The sequence below is a fragment of the Apis mellifera genome, linkage group LG2 (genome assembly GCF_003254395.2).
Source record: "Apis mellifera strain DH4 linkage group LG2, Amel_HAv3.1, whole genome shotgun sequence".
Taxonomy (NCBI): Eukaryota; Metazoa; Arthropoda; class Insecta; order Hymenoptera; family Apidae; genus Apis; species Apis mellifera.
In genome coordinates this window covers 15,286,522-15,303,218 of record NC_037639.1, presented here as the reverse complement: position 1 = coordinate 15,303,218, position 16,697 = coordinate 15,286,522, and the positions used below count along the sequence as shown (strand labels likewise).

At 42.1% G+C, this 16,697-nt stretch overlaps 1 protein-coding gene across 6 annotated transcripts; it reads left to right on the top strand.

Annotated features, from left to right (window-relative positions):
- Positions 1-3,298: 3,298 nt before the first annotated feature.
- Positions 3,299-14,289, top strand: LOC408660. 6 transcript variants are annotated; one of them, XM_016910779.2, is made up of 7 exons: positions 3,299-3,823; positions 4,377-4,531; positions 10,557-10,689; positions 10,769-10,861; positions 10,931-11,062; positions 12,349-12,460; positions 12,658-13,603. In XM_016910779.2, the coding sequence occupies exons 3-7, from the start codon at positions 10,649-10,651 to the stop codon at positions 13,117-13,119; spliced, it is 840 nt and encodes a 279-aa protein (XP_016766268.2). In that variant the 5' UTR covers positions 3,299-3,823; positions 4,377-4,531; positions 10,557-10,648; the 3' UTR covers positions 13,120-13,603. The 6 variants fall into 6 exon arrangements, with proteins under 6 accessions (XP_016766268.2, XP_016766267.2, XP_016766270.2 ...); XM_397515.7 differs by lacking the exons at positions 3,299-3,823; positions 4,377-4,531 and adding an exon at positions 8,773-10,524 and having other exon boundaries at positions 10,586-10,689; positions 12,658-12,886; positions 13,461-14,289; XM_016910780.2 differs by lacking the exons at positions 3,299-3,823; positions 4,377-4,531 and adding an exon at positions 8,774-10,524 and having other exon boundaries at positions 10,586-10,689; positions 12,658-12,882; positions 13,461-13,609.
- Positions 14,290-16,697: the final 2,408 nt, after the last annotated feature.

The window sequence follows — 16,697 nt, the reverse complement described above, 5'->3', positions numbered from 1 at the left end:
TACCGGCGACCGAGTTTCATTATGCAGCCTCTTATAGTTGGCGTAACTCCCATTGGTCGTAAATATGAATTACGGTTGGCCGAAATAGCTTGGCGCACCTTACCGTACCTCCGCGTACGAAAAAACCCCTTTCCCCGGCCATTATTTATTCGAAAGAGGAGACCGAGCCCGATGAATCAAAATGGCCGTCAACCTTTGCCGAGGCCACCCTCCCTCTCCTTCCCGCCCCCCTCTTTTTTTCCGGCCAATAACTGCCAACGGCAAGTTCCACCAGTGACGAGGCAGAAATTAAACGGGACGCGGAGGCGAAACGGCTGCTATCGTTTGAACTAACTCCAAACCTTCCCCCCACCTCTCCCCACTCTTCGTCCCTTCCAACGCGGTTGTCTATTTTCTTAATCTGTCCGGCGAAAACTTCCTATACTTCGATTCGGCCTATATTCCGTGTTCCGAGAGATATCTTTCATCATCCGTCCTTGTCTCGAAACACGCGCGAAATATCGTCTCGAATTGAGAAGTTCGAATCGCAGTATTACAATCACGCAGTGGAGATAGATAGATAACGTCGGGATGCCAACTTTAATCGACGCGTAATTGGTGAAAATTTGTTGGAAATTGGAGAGCTATTATATAATTTTTCCAAATGCGAAAGTAGAAAAAGCGTGGAGAACGCGTACACCTTTAATCGAACCAACAACAATTCTCCGCAAATTAATGGACAAGAAAGATAGGGAGAGAGGAAAAGAGAAAGAGAAAGGGAAAAACTAGTATTATTGGCATGCAAGGCCTGTGCAAGAGCATAAAGAAGGATTTTATGTCCGCCATTTACAGCTTCTCTTTTGTAGATTTCCTATTCTTTCTATTCAATGAAATTTCCCTCTCGCTTTTTCCTTTTGTGTCGTCGATGGCCCAGATTCGTATAACATCGTTGGGAAAAGGGTATTCCCGCGAATAGCAACGGGAACGTACGCGAATTATGCTGTCCCGATATTGGCCCGAGCGATGGCAAAAGGAAAAACCGTTGTAACGAGGGAGAAGAGAAATGAAAATTTCTCTATCAACCATGCAAAATCAATTTATCAAAGAGCCCTGTCATAAATAAACTTTAATTAATGGGCCGCAGTCCGTAGCGAGCAATTGAAAACGAACCGAGAAGATAAAACGAAATTACCTAGAATTAATTTACCTATATTAAAACGATTCCTCTATTTTCTTTGACGAAACGTCGAATCGTTACACGTATGTAGACCGACAAATAACCTTCCTTTGTTGGCCACCGCCTAATTCAATTTACGGACGGTCAAAGAGCTCGACCAACAAACTAGGAGAATGAAACGAAAACGAGGAAAAATTAATTTAAACTTGTCATCGTGGGCATTAAAAGATCGCGCTCGTATCGAAATTACGCTTTTTTTGTTTTATTCCTTCGATTCGATTTGAAAGGATAAAAATCGCAAAAATCAACCGATAAATCGCAAGGTCTGAAAGCAGGTAGAATCCAATTATCGATATTTCAAGAGATCCGTTACCTCGAACTCGTTTCGCTGGTCGGTGGGTTTGGTCACCGCTTGATTATGGTTTACAGCGAGAGAGAAACGGTGGCGAACGGTGAATATGACAGTAGCTCGCAGGAATGTTGCGTATCGATTTTGAAAATTATCATGCAAGCAAGCTCGTCCTGTAATAGGTTAATTACCGAATCCGAGCCCCTCGTTAACTCCGGTTAATGTAAATTATTTTCGATTTCGCTGACTTTGCAACCAACGCTCGTTTATAAATCGCGTGCAAACTAATTACATATTCTTTGTTCCGACCGCTCGCCAATTACCACCCAGGATGCGACCCATCCTATTGTTACAGCTAATTTTGTAATTATTCGTTCAACGAACCATGCAAATCACTGTGCCTCCGTTTCAATCGAATCTGTTCCAATATATTTTCGTTTTAGTTCGGTTCTTTTTCGATCTCGATATCCGTGCAACTGTGGATTATCTGGAACAATATTGCCATCTGTTAAGAAAGTAAAGCAAACGCATGCGAGTAAAGAAGGGATCTTCTACCTCTTTCACGATTCCAAACGTTGCTTACGATCGACAATAGGTACCATCCAACGGTCCAAAGATGATGATCATCGCTTTCCATATAGAAATAGATGTAACGTTCGACGAATTTTTTAACAAATTAATCTCGTGATGAAAAATAATGCATTGTACATTTCCAAAAATAAAAATGTTTCTCAAATATTTGAATTTACGATTATTTCACAATGTATCTTTTCGGGTATTTAAGAAATCATTTATATAAAGAATTAAAATGTATTATTGAGAGAATATAACATCTATATTTTCTTATTAAAGATCAAAGCACATTTTTAAAATTGTAAGAGAGAAATAATAAAATGTATCCAAGAAACAAGAAAAGAAAATATTTAGAAAAAGACAAATCAGCGCCATCTTTAGAGTGCCGTAAATGAAACTCATTTCAATAAAAGACAAAAAATAATGGAAGGAAGATAAACATAAGAATTGATTACTAGCGATATCTCTTGAGTGCCAGACATTTCTTAAATACGAGATAGTAGTAAGAAACAATCGCTAGTACCATCTCTCGAGTAATGAAAGATTTTCTACAAGCGCTTAAGAGATGGCAGTAATGATCAATTTTTATCCTATTTCTATCTTCGTCCTATTGTTTTTTTCCTTTTTTACGAGTTTCATTTGCGGCACACTGAAGATGGTTAATTTCCGAATTTTTATCCTATCTCTATCCTTCTTCCACTCCTCTGCATCTTTTATACTCTCAAGAGTCAGACTCATCACATTTGACTTCATTATTATTTCCTTTGTCCGATGTAACGATTAAAAATGTTAACAAACTTTATTCTCAACAAATCAATTTTTATCGTACGGAATATTTATATCATATATGAATACATACAATATAAATTTTTGTTTCATATATTGCAGAACGTACATATATAATATCATATAAATTAGATTTTCTAGATATCTAGATATCATCGGAGAATTTATATATATATTTTTATATATTAATTAATTAATGTATTTTATTATATATTAAAGATAAAGATTAAAAAAAAAAAATTCGACAAATTCACTTTGTAAGAATTTAATTTTGATTTAAATTCAGATAAAAGAAAAAGCGGAAAGCACGAGAAAAGGATTTTGACTTGGCAATAAAACGTTGTATTCGCTTGCTCGTCAAATACTCTTTCGCATTCGTCTTACGCATCCTTTTTCTTCCAATTCATCGCTATCGTACCGATGCAACACGTGTTTGCCAATCAGATTGCATTCACCAATAATCGGAATGAATAAAGTGCCATTTGACCTATTTCCAAATAAAAGACGTCAATGAAACGTCAATGAAGAATAATTTTACAACTTGTCTCGGGAGAGATCGTTCGTTATATCCAAGCGCACGTATAAAATTCGAAATTGACCATACACATAAATACATACACGTGTGTTCGACTTTATCGGTGATTTTTTATTTCTCTTACTTTCGATGTTTCGCCAAAGTATCTAGAATTGCCCGGGAGAGGAAGGAAATCTTCCGAACGGAATAGATGGATTTTCGATTTATCGAGAGTCGGTGAGTCCTTCCTTATTCGAAAGTGAAGAGGCGTGACTATAGTTGGCGTACGGGAGTCGGCCGGATGAACGCGGCGCGATATGACCAGTGATTTTTCACGTGATGAGCTTTCACGTTGATGGGAGTGAAGTTTATTCCGAGTGGGGAAACACGGCAAACACGATGAACCGAAAACGGATATTTGCTCGGCAAATAGCGCTTCTTCGAGGTGAGTTGCACGGTAGAATTTTTTGCCCGGCCAGAAATAAGGTTATGTAGGACGATTCTCACGAGGCGCGATAACGAAGCGTTCTCGTAGATTAATACGTGTGACAAAATTCAATTTCACGGAAATCAAACATGAAAATGTTTCGGCATGTGTAAATTTCGTGTAATTCCCTGCTTATTTATCAATCGCGTTAACTCTATCCGATCCGTTTGCGTCTCTCTCTATCTATATTCTATGACGCGAAAATCGAAATGTAGAACACACCTCGCAACGACACTCGCGTTTCATTGGCCGCGACGGTGAAATAACGAAGCACGTATCCGTGTTTCGCACATTTCGTGTTGCTTTTAGAGCATTACGCGCGGAAAGGAAGATTGATCTAAAAAAAACCTTGCTACTGGTTAAAAAGCGTGCTCTTTCCGCGACTATAGTTTTTAGAACGCGCCGTAAAGCTAGAGGCAAATGATATACCACCGTTTGATCATTTCGTCCAAAGAACCAATCTCGAGAAACCTTAAACGTAACCCGGCTTTATTTTTTCTTTTTTTTTTAGATCGAGACTGAGCGCAACTAAGATGGAAAATGAAATTTCACTCGAAAACGCTCGTTACACGCTGTTTTATCGAAAATATATATATACGTACGAAGGAATCGATATCGAAACGGCTTCAGCTCTATCATTTATTCTAAACCATAAACGTTCCACAGGTACATTCGAAACGTTCGAAGCCGGGTATTTTCTCCCATTATTTCCGTTTCGATTTCCAAGTAGGTCGAAATCGAAGATGCCGCTCGCGGTTCGAAAGAGACGAGAAGGGGGGGGGGGGAAGAAGGAGCAAGCGGTTCCAATTTTTTTTCTTCTTCTATCCTCGTGTGACCGGCATGCCGGATCGCGTAAAATTATTCCTCGCAACCGCCGCCGAATATCCAGGATTAATTTCTCATCCCGGCTATTTTTTTTTTTTTTTTCTTCCAGAAAAAAAGCGTACTTTTCGCGCTTGCGCGAAGCAATTAGCTCATTGTTCGCGAATTATAATACGAAAAATCAAATCTGGAATCGGATTTCTCGCGATGATAATTTAAGGAAAGATCGTAGAGGAGGAGGAGGAGGGGGGTTGTTGGAAATTATTAAGAAGCGGGGAGAGCCGGGCGTTATCTTTATCTTTTATCTCGCGGCACGGCTGTGTAACAAGGGCGGCGGGGGGTCGAGTGGAAAATTTCGCGAAAACTTGCTCGAGAGCTATCTCGCCTCGTTACCCCGCGTTTCCGCCGCCCGCCAAGTTTACGAAAGCTCGCGGCCCCTTTCGTCCGCCACTTCGCTTCCGCGATATAATTTTCGTGGCCGTAAGAGAGAGAGAGCTCGTCCGCCTCTCCGCTTCCGCCGACAATTTTGCCGGATAAAGTGGTCGAGATAACCGGATACGACGGCCAGAAGACAACTCGTGGCGACATTCCCCAACGACTTTTTTTTCTCCCCTCCCCCCTCTCTTCCTTCTTTCATTCAATTCACAATCATCTTCTCGCGCGATATTTTTGTTTTCCTCCCTGTTCGAGGATTGGAAAAAATTCCAGTCCCAAAAATCGTTTTAATTACGCTTTAATCTGGTGAAGATTCGATCTCGAGGGACGAGTGGCAATAATCGTTGAATTTTTACGAACGTGTCGGTTTTCGAGAAATTCCGTATTTAAAATCTCCAGTCGAGAAAATTCGAATACGTTTTCCGGTTAATTAACGAATTATTAATGATTAAACGCAATACCATAACCTCTGGTAAATGTATAGAAGTAAATGTTTGAAATTTCCTGTTTTATCGATCGAACACCGTTCCTCGCGGGCTAATCGTGTCTTTCAAACTCGCCACGTTTCATTTTTCCCAGATATCCTGCCAGTGGTGTATATTTACACTCGATATTTACACTCGGTGAAACGAGCGAGCGAAGGAGAAAGAGTCGCGACCGAATTCGAATTCGACCTAACTTTTCTCCTTTCCGTTCGTCAAGTTTCTCCACTTTTTTTTTCTCAGAACTCGCCAGGCGAAACTCAGCGCGACGAGAATAACGACCCATTTTCGCCTGCGCAAATTCTTGGCTTGACCGATCTCGAAGCGAAACTTGTTTGTTTACGTTTTTTATCCGCCGAAGGTGAAAGAGAAGTCACGCACGACCGATTCGACGAAGGAAACGAGAAACAAAAGGAACGATCGATGGCGTGCAATTAGTTGGGCGAAGTAATTAGTTCTCTTGGCACGGTTGACGTTGTCGAGACCATTGAATGTTATAAATGCGAATCAAAAACTTGTTCTTTTTTTTCTTTTTTTTTTTTTTTCGGACGCCACCGTCTTTCCAGGGAAAATTGCTTTCCCTGCTTTTTTCCCTCTCGTTTCCTGTTCCCCGCCAGCAAGTCACGTTGTCGCTTCCTAAAATACGTTGGTACGCGCGGCGAATCGTTCCTTACTTCCCTGTTCCATCGATCGATGGGTTCAAAGTTCGATATTTTGTTCCCAACTCGTGATAATTCTCGATGTGAAAAAACTCTCGATGATAGATGATTCTCGCGTAGGTGGAAAATATGCGGGTTGTATCGAAGCGCGAGTAAATCGAATTTGAAAGTTTTAAACAATGGAGGAAATTTTTATCCGTTAATCTTTCGATACCATTTTTCCTCCCTAATTCCAGTTTATACGAATTTCCAAAAGTTGCAGTTGCGTTGCTCGCGTGTTTTGACGGGGTAAGTTTAACGATATTCGATCGAATATAAGGAGGATAAAAACGTGGGGCAAAAGACACGGAAGGAGGGGGGAGGTTTGAATCATTAATGCTTGTCACGTTTTCCGATTGAAATTTCTTTTCACAATCGATGGATACCGACCGAGCACGAGCATTCTTAATGCGCAAGATGTTTGGTCGATTAATCGGGGAAAAGATCGGGGAATATATTAGTAACGTACGAGGGGGACGCTTTCGATCGATTATCGATGAATGCAACGAGCGAATTTTCCATTCGAATACGATCGTTTCGAAAGAAGTGCATCGATAAAGAGACGGTTGGAAACTTATCCGGTGAGACACTAGCGATGCAATTGTACATCTTTATATATCGGAATATCGTGGATTCGTCGGTAAAGAAGAAAGTTTAATAGTTGAATTATTTCGATAATTTTAATCGTTAAAAATAATAATAATAATCGCGAATAATAGCAAAAGATGGGCAAAGTTATAGGAATAAATGTTATTTAAACATTTTAATTACTCGAACTGACTTTATTCGATTATTATTTTTAACTAGTTTTTCAACGGATAATGAAGATACTTAAGAAATCTTTGTCGTTTCGAGCCCCCTCAAGAACAAGTTCCCAGATTTCTGAACTGTACTCGTGCTCGTTAAGACTTTTATATAAGAAATTATACGGAATTATTGTTCTCGGATCGGGGGGAAAGAGAAGGAAAAATGTTTGATGTTTCCATCGTGGAACAATATTGGACACGGATCGAGAGGACGGTAAATTGGTGGAAAACCGAGGGGCAATGAAATGGGGCATAAGAAAGGACGATCGAAGGCGGAAACGATAGAAGTGAAAATCGAACGTAGGTGCTCGAGCAAAGAGCACGGTGACTATCGTAAGCAATTACGAGGAGAGAGGTTGAACGGGGATTCCGGCGACGCGTGAACTCTCCTTGAGAATTATTGGCCGATCGTCGTGTTGCGTCGTGTTTGCAAATTGTAGCGAGATTAAATATCGTTACACACACGCGCGCCCGCGCGCGCGCACGTTGCACGGCCGATCGATAAATGGACAACCGCGGAGGACGAATATGTATACACAGCAGAATGTAGCTCGTTGTTCGATGTTTTCATCGAAGCGAGGATCCACGATCGAAGGCAGTATCGAGTATTAAATTTCTCATGGCGAATTTTATCTTCCTCTTTTCCTGCTTTGATTCACTTATCACTCAATTTCATCATTCGACATTCACTGGCAAGAAACACAGGTATTCGAGTCTCGTATTAACGCTCTTCAGATTTACGGACAATTGTAAATGATACGTGTAGCAATCGCGGATTGAATTCACGAACGATACTTCGCGCCAGGGTATATAAGTACCTACTGTTCACTGGTGAAAAGAAGTCTCGCAGAACGGTAACGCAGGGGCAAGAGGGGTTTTCGCTAGGACCGTCTATCCCCACTTTAGACGCTTTGTTGACATCGTATGCTGCATGGTAGAAAAAGGACTGTAATTTAGATATTCGTCTAAGATTGGAAGCTAAATATTATTTTAACTATTCGAATACAAAATTACATTTATAAATTAAACTAATATTAATAAATTATAATTAGTTTATATATTTTATGAAAAATAAAATTTTTATATTATATCGATACTCTGGATTAATGCAAATTTAGATTAATAATATGTGATGGTAGAAATGCCATGGTAGAAAAAAAAAATTTATATTTCGATTTAGAATTCTCTGGATGTTTACGTTTAATTACATTTAGATACAATTATTTTGGATTAGTATATGTAACAAATGTCACAAATGGTAGAGAATGCGTTTCCTTCCTTAAAATTAACCAATCAGACCCGCTCGCGTTCCTTTCGCGAGATTTCTTTTCACCGATGAACAGTACTTGGCATTTAGCTGGCATCTGCGTCTGTGATGCGACGGAAACCTTTTCCCTATTCACGAAGCCGGAATCGGATTAACTCGAGGAACCAAGTACCGTAGCCGAACATTTCTCGTTTCAACGTTAATCGAGTATAAAAGTATATTACGACTGTATCGCGTTGGAACCACGAATTAATATTTCGCCTGGTAGAATAAAAATTTTTCGGATCCTCGGAGCGAATAAAAAAAAAAAGAAAAAGAAAGGAAAAATGGGGAATAAAACTTCGAGGAAGAGGAGGAATTGATGGAAATAAGGAAGAGAAGGAGCAAAGCAAAAGGAAAATGAATGAATTTGGCGAGAGATGAAGAAAGAAATATCGCGATCCTGGGAGATGGGGGGGGAGAGAAATTTTTATTAACGTCTAGCCAGGGCGCAGTGCTGGCTTTTCGCCGAGTCGCAATGACGCGTTCTTTTTTTTTTTTTTTCCCCCGTTGAAATTCGAACTCGGTCTCTCGGTTAGGGCACGACTCTCTGTAATATACGTGCATATATCTGCGTTTCGCGTTATTCGCGACGGAAACTTGAGCGGTGAGGATAGTTGTCCCGGCAGCGACGGTCCACGTAGGAGTGAAGAAGCGGTTGATGAAGCGGGCTAAAGGGGAAGGATGAAGTTGGAGTAAAATCTTATCATCGATATCCACCGGGATTCCAAGTGCCAAGTAAACAGACTCGTATTTGAGATTTCCCATGCGGGGTTGACAGTGAGAGTGGGAGGGGAGCGAGTGGTGGAACGAGATGGTGGAGGGAGACGCGGAAAAAAGAGGGGGAAAAAGGAGGAATAAGGAGGATAAGTGAATCGTGGAAGGGGAAGAGAGAAGCGGTTGCGCCGGCAAGTAGGAAGCGGAAAAAGGATAGAGAAATAGAGAGAGAGTGTGTGCGCGCGTTCGGATGTTCGTGGACACGATGAAAACGAATAAAGCGGACCCGGATGTCCCTTAAGAGATCTTCATCGAGAGAGCTTTTGTACGTAATACCGCGAGCTCGAAATTACGTTCTATCATCCCCTGTCCCTTCATATTTCTCGCATCCTGAGATGCTAATAACACTACACGCTCGAGCAAGAATCGCGAATGCGCAATCGAGTCGAGAAATTTGATTTTGAAATTCTTTCGCATTTTTTTTTTTTTTTTCCTTTTTTTTTTCCTTCTTTCGTAACGCGTGAAAACGAAGCTTGCGGTTCGAGTAACGGACTGTAGTAGTAGTAGTAATAGTGCGGGCTGTTACTGTCCAGGGAATAGCCGAGTATTTACCGTCGTGTTTCGGTATTATTAATCGAAAATCCCCCACGGTTTGCATATTCTCGATGGATGATTCTTCGGTAAATACGAATATTTCGACCTTCTCGACGGCGGTCGAAAACAAGTCCTCGTTTCGACTCGAACAGTGTGGAAGGGAATTGAAGGAACGATTTTTGATTTTTTTTTCTTTTTCCTTTCGCGTAAAATTCTATCTCTATCGCGAATATTTGCGCATGGGTCGAGAAGGTTGTTGTAAAAACGTCATTTGTTTATTATTTCGGCGCAACGTCAGTAGCATCCGTTTTCTAAATTTTCAACGATATCCTCCAGTGACGGACACGTCACGTCCAAATTAAGGGTTAGACAGGGAAGGAGTTTCGTGGTGATAAATCTCACCGAAATTCGAAAATTCCCGCTTCTGCTTCTTTTTTTTGTGTTTTCTTTTTGTGTCCCTCCCCCATGTTTTTTTTTTCGCAAATCGACGCGGTCGACATATCCAACGACGCTCGAATCGTCGGATCCGGTTGAATCGTCGTATCGTGCGAGCAGGGAGAGGGAGGAGGGTCGAGTGGAGAAGGATCGAGAGGGGGGAAAAGGAAGGAGGAGAAGCCGAGCCGCGTGCTCGTCACCGAGGGGAGGGGATTGATTAGTTGATTGGCTGAGAACGAGAATCGCAAACATGCTGTCCGAAAGGATCAAATACGCCATGGACCATTTGTCCCACAAACAGCACATCTCTCTGTTGGCACGACCCAACTGGAGAAGAATCCAGAAGAAACACGTGCACATATTGGTGAGCTCTAATAATCCGTCTCTCTCTTCCAGCTAGTAACTTTTGTTGTTGATTCGACCAGCCACGACCGTACAGTATCCGGCGTTCAGCGTTGAAGGCACGAGCATCGAAAAGAATCAAAGTGATGGCCCAGCCGAAACACGTTACGAAAAAATACGATCCAGCGTGAGTATAATGGAGCCTGTGACGCTCTTCCGATTCATTTTCGGCCCAACAACTGGCCCTCACCCTCCTCTCCTCGTAGAAAAGCACCGCCACTGTTTCCGCGAATCCATCCGAAAACTCTCGCGGCCAAAACCACGAAACGCATCAACGACTTGGCACTTCCCACAAAAAGGTGATTCTATCTACCTACCCACCCTCTGCCGGCAGTAACGGGAATTAACGAATTGTTGCGTTAATCCAGAACACTGTTGGCGAACATGAGGTTCCCGACTAGCGCCAACATAGCCAGCACACTTTTGAGGGTACAAAAATCACGTTACCGGAGGTATCGATTCTTCTGCAACGCCAGGCAACAACGAGAGATGAAGAGGAAGTGAGTTTGTTGCGAGCGATGTTTGCCGCATCGATTCGGGCAAATTTAACTTTAAAGTTGTTGAGCGATTTGTTATTGTAACCGTTTGCGCTCGTACGGTGGCGCCACTTGATAACTCGACAGGTGACGACATTTATTTATTCGTTTGATTCTTTTTAAATATCGCTTCATAAATAAATTTCTAAACTCTTTATAATTTTATAAAGCGTGGAATAATCAAATTAGATTTTTAGGTTAGATTTCTTTGTCCACATTTTCGGCGTTAGTTTGACAGTTGTGGAAATAGAAATTTTCAAAGTTTTGCATGGAATACGGTAAAATGAAATTAGAAGATGAGTTTGATTTTTTTCGTTATTAAATAATGAAATTATTTTTATTCATCGAGAGATTGATAATAGAGAGAAGGAAAGTAAAGATGTAGTAAGAGAAGATGAAAAATAAGAATAATAGAATGTGAGAGCACGTTAATTACGTTATTATTAAAATATCACAACAATATGATCTTCAATATTCGACAAATTTTCTTTCTTTATACATAAAGATACGTAAAATATTAGAACGTATAAAAATTTTATACGTTAATTGCGCGTGAAATCGTTTTAAGTTAGCTAAAAAATTCACGGAACGTATGTAGAGTTATTGGTTCGAGCGAAAAAGGCCTCGAGTGCAAAAGGTTAATAATTTATCGTTCAACACGATAATAATAATAATGTAATTATACGTAACTGAAACCGAGGTTTTTATAGGCCACTATGTATAAACGTTATTCAATGAATAATTTTAACGAGTAATCGCTTAAAGTAACTTTTCTCGATTATTTTCAACCGGGTTGCCTTTTCAATCGGGTTATATATCGCTCGACTCTGACGTGGAAGAGGGGCAAGACAAAGAAGGAGAGAGGAGGGGGTATTCTCTCCTCGAATACGAAATACGAGCATAATCGGATTGCGTTTCGAACCGGTCTTTTCCGGCCTCGAGCCAATCTGGATACGATCACTCGAGAGGATTCGCCGGGAATCGAGACATTCGATCCTTCCACTCTCCGTGTCTACTTTCACGTCAAACTTGGCGCGCCCATTTACCAGACACGAGTATATCCTAGATAGATGTGATTATTAACAGTGCCCAAGGGTGTCTCTACGAAATTTACTCTCTCCTCTCCTCTCTCCCTTCTCTCCTTCCGTCCTTCACCTTGCTCCTTCCGTTCCCGCGCTATATCCACGTCAGAGGATCGAGAAGGGGGATAATATCGAAATAATTCGATTTCTCGCTCTATAATTTTCCAGGCAAAGGATATTGGCGAAATTGCGTCGAGCGATCAAACCGGACGAGTGGGAACACCACATGGAGGTGTTGGAGATACTGTCCGCCCCCAAAGTCCCGCCCAAACCTAGACCCGTGCGTAAGATTATCAAAATTGTCCAATGGATCGAATCGAGACAGAGAACAGTTTAGAAAAGGAGAGGGGGATAGATAGATAGATAGACGCGTTCCTCGTCGATAAATCGAGCGAAAATAGATCGGCGACGAACGAGAATAGCGTAGGAAAAAGAAAAAGAAAAGAAAGTTCGATAGATAGAATCGTTGAATCGCAGATCAAGAAGAAGAAATGGAGGCCGTTCAACGTGCGGAGGTTGGAGGAGTTGGCAACGCCGCCCGCGAGAGAGATGCCTGTGGGTAGGGACCCGTTCAAAGTGCCGATAACCGCTCTTACCTACAAGATTAGCAAACGCCTTCTCAAGATCGCGTTCCCGAAAGTACCGACGGAGATCATGCCGCCTCGTGTCCCCGGTCAGGTCTCTCCGGCCGCGCTCAAGGCCGTAGGTACCTACTTCTCCAATTTTTTTCCTTCGTCTCTCTTTCTCTCTTTCTCTCTTTCCCTCCCCCCTCCTCGCTTCCAACTTGCCACTCAACGCGGACGAAAAATTTTCGACGGGTCTCGTCGCGCGTGTTTACTTAAAACTGGAGTTGGAAAATGGCCAAGTTGGAAAGTTCCCTTGTTCGAAAGTTTTCCACGGGATTTAACCTTCGCCTTTGGATGGAGGAGATCGGTTTAATCCTCCTCCTATTCGGCGGGAGCGCGAGACGGCCAAAGTGTAATTAGAACGATGTTTCAGAAGCGATTTACCGACCGAGTCGTTCGCTTTCGAGCGATGGCGGAAAGCGATTGCTGCTCGCAACAAAATGCAAATTCCCTTCGAAATTTTCTTTTCACGGTTAAGCGCAAGCAACCGCGAGATTTGGGACGAAACTGTTCCCAATTATCCGGCCATTTTTCGCGTAACGCCCGCTTACCAACTCTCGTTAGATTAATTCCCCCCTCTTTCGAGGTTATTCGTCCGCGTCGAGCGGAAGCATTAGAGGAGACACGCGGGATGCATGGTCTTTAATTTCGCAGCCTCCCCAAGGACGATAAACCTTGCGAAACCGGTTGAACGGCCCGCCGGGATGGAGACGGACCTAAGGGAAGACGCTTTCACGGTCTCGCCGCTGGCTTTAAAGGCGAGGTGCTCGAAGCGATTGAAAATGTTAGCCAGGCCCAAGAGGAGGAGATGATCGCTCGCGTTTCACATCGCGACCGTGTCTCCTTAATCCTCGATTGTGATTCGTAAATGCATAAATTAACGTCTATCTATATATATATATATAAATGTTTTAAAGCGTGTTCATGTGTATCAAAATGTAATTAATTTTAATATATAATTTATATTATCTCTCGAAATTCAATTCTTTCTAAGAAAAAGTTCGACAGTTTCCATCTGGAAGAGGAGTTTCTTCACCTAAGTTAAATCTATCTATTTTGAAACTAGAGAAACCGCTATTATCGACACCAATCTCGGATCTACGGATCGGCGAATCGCAAAGTCAAAGTTCCGCGTAAGCATATGCCGACTCGAATTAATACGATCTCTGCTGTTTCGCCTAGGAATCAAGGAAAGTACACACACATACATACACACATATATATATAATTGTACTGTTGCTGGAAATTCCATGGCCGACGCGCACCGACCTATCTGTCGTGGATCACTTAATTCCCGGGTAACTAGTCCCCTCCGTGCTTCTCTCCCCCCTTGACTTAGTTAATAGGATTCGAGGCGAGGAATTTGCGAGGCGAGGGAGAAGTCCAAATATCGCGATCATACGCGAGATAAGGATCGTTGCGCGTAAAATAAATACGATTAATATAACACAATCGAAAGAAGGAAGGAAGGAAGTATATAAAAGTAAAAAAAGAGCGACGACTAATGGATCGAAAGGGCTGTATTCAATAGCCCTGTAAAAATGTCGAACATGGTGATGGAAAAAAAAAAATACAATGGGGAATTGTGAAGCGACAGTTAGTGTGTTTACACCGGATCGATGTCTCGCGGTATAGGCGGAGAGAGAGAGAGAGAGAAGAAAGTAGTAGGATAGTTCGATGTTACGCGTCACGTAGGCCCTCTCGCTGCGAACGGACGTCCCGTGTCCAATAGAAATTCGATAGAAAAGAGTCCCGAACGTGTGTGCAGTTTCTCTTCCTCCGTCGAGCGAGCCACCGATCGTTTCCATTCGTTCCAACGATTTTGTAAATAGAAGGCTGCCTTTCTTTTTTTGTTCTCGTTCTCGTTTCGACGAAAGCGCACCACACCTCCGTCTCCTCCTGACTGAGCAAATTTGCTCGATTGGGAGAGGAAGGACTCGGTCAGAAACGCAAAAAGTTATCGTCTCCATTGTTTTCGGCTAGGGAAAGCGTTGTTGCCACATCGCTTGATAATTTCGCTCTCGATTCGAATTAATATTATTCTCGAGAGAACGAGAGTGAAATCGCTCGTATATAAATTTGCCCCGTTATCTCGGTTCCATCCGAATAAACGAATACACCGCTTCTCGTATATATTTATTATTAAATTTGTTATATATATATCGACACTGCTATTTCGGTTTCGAGCAGAATTTACACGACGATTTTATCGACTTCGTCGTCGATCGTCATCGAAATCCATATCCGTTTTCTCTCGATCTGTCTCCTTCCATTTTTCACTTCACACATTAGGAACACCGTATCGTACAGTGGGTATAAACACTCTAGAATCCCCCATTTTCCGCCTCTCGAACTTTTTCATCTCGTCTCGACAGAAATCATTATGCGGGGAAAAGGTTAGGAAATTTCTATTCCGAATTTTCGCGATTAGCCGATTGGAATGTATACACGCGGAAATAGAGGGCTGTTATCGACGCGGTATACGTCGAGTAACGAGCGAGAAATGTCGAATAACAATAGAAGGGGACAAATATCGCGAACGTACAATGGGCTACGCGGGACACGAATCGACCGACGCTGGCTCCGCGTAGCGGAAAAAAAAAAAAGAAGAAACGGATGTTAGCGTAGCCGTGGTAATTGAAGAGGTAGTTGGACTGGAACCTTTTCGAGATACATCCTATCCTTCCTCACTACCACGTGACGAATGGAATGTGAATGTAAAAGGGTTGAGGACGAGTGAAATTCTCTTACGATTCCGTCCACGTTTGGACACTCTTTTGCCCGGTTGTCAGCTCGGACCAGTCATGCCTTTTCCCTCTCCTCTTCCACCGCGTCTCTCTCTCTCTCTCTCACTCACTCTTCTTTTTCACCCATCTTCATACTCCCGATCCCCTCGTTGTGTAGTGCAGCAAAATTTCAGCCGGACGTCGGACGAGTTAAAGGTTTAACGGAAACGAACGTGTAATTGAAGATAAGCGAAATGTACGAAACTGAAAATAGTTATTAACTCGATATTAAACGGAGGTCGATGGGAGGGGGGGAAGGGGAAGAAATATTCCGCATTTCTGTAACAAGTTTGTATTAAAACGAAACTTTTCATCTCGGCCGGTTCGTTTCTTCAAAGGAGAGAGTAAGGTATTAATAAAACGGGGATTCCTGCAATCAAGTTTCGAAAACTTCTCGATATATATATATATATATATATATAACCGCGAACATTATAAAATCGAAAAATATATTTCGTGTTAAATCGATGTAGAACCGATAGTGAAACGATATTTATTATTATCCAATATAATTTGAAACATTTATAATATATATAATAAAGTAAATTCTCTCCCTTTCTCCATTATTATTCCACCTTTCCTTCTTCTATCTTCGCACCCGTCAAATCGAAAATCACCTAACGCGTTCGTATCTCGGCGAATTAATAATTCGATACGATTAGAAATAGAAACGAATGATCGCACGTCATCTCGCAAGTCACCTGTTTACTAGCAGGCAGGCGGGTAGCGTTTTCTGCCGTCGTATACCGTTTTAAATCGTATCCAAGCGAAACATTCGCCCAAGTGAGGTCGAGATTCGGCTTTATTGGATATCGGAAAACTCTCTCTCTCTCTCTCTCTCTCTCTCTCTCTCTCTCTCTCTCTCTCTCTCTCTCTCTCTCTCTCTCTCTCTCTCTCTCTCTCTCTCTCTCTCTCTCTCTCTCTCTCTCTCTCTCTCTCTCTCTCACACACACACACACACACACACACACACACACACACACACACACGCACACGCACACGCACACGCACACGCACACGCACACGCACACGCACACGCACACGCACACGCACACGCACACGCACACGCACACGCACACGCACACGCACACGCACACGCACACGC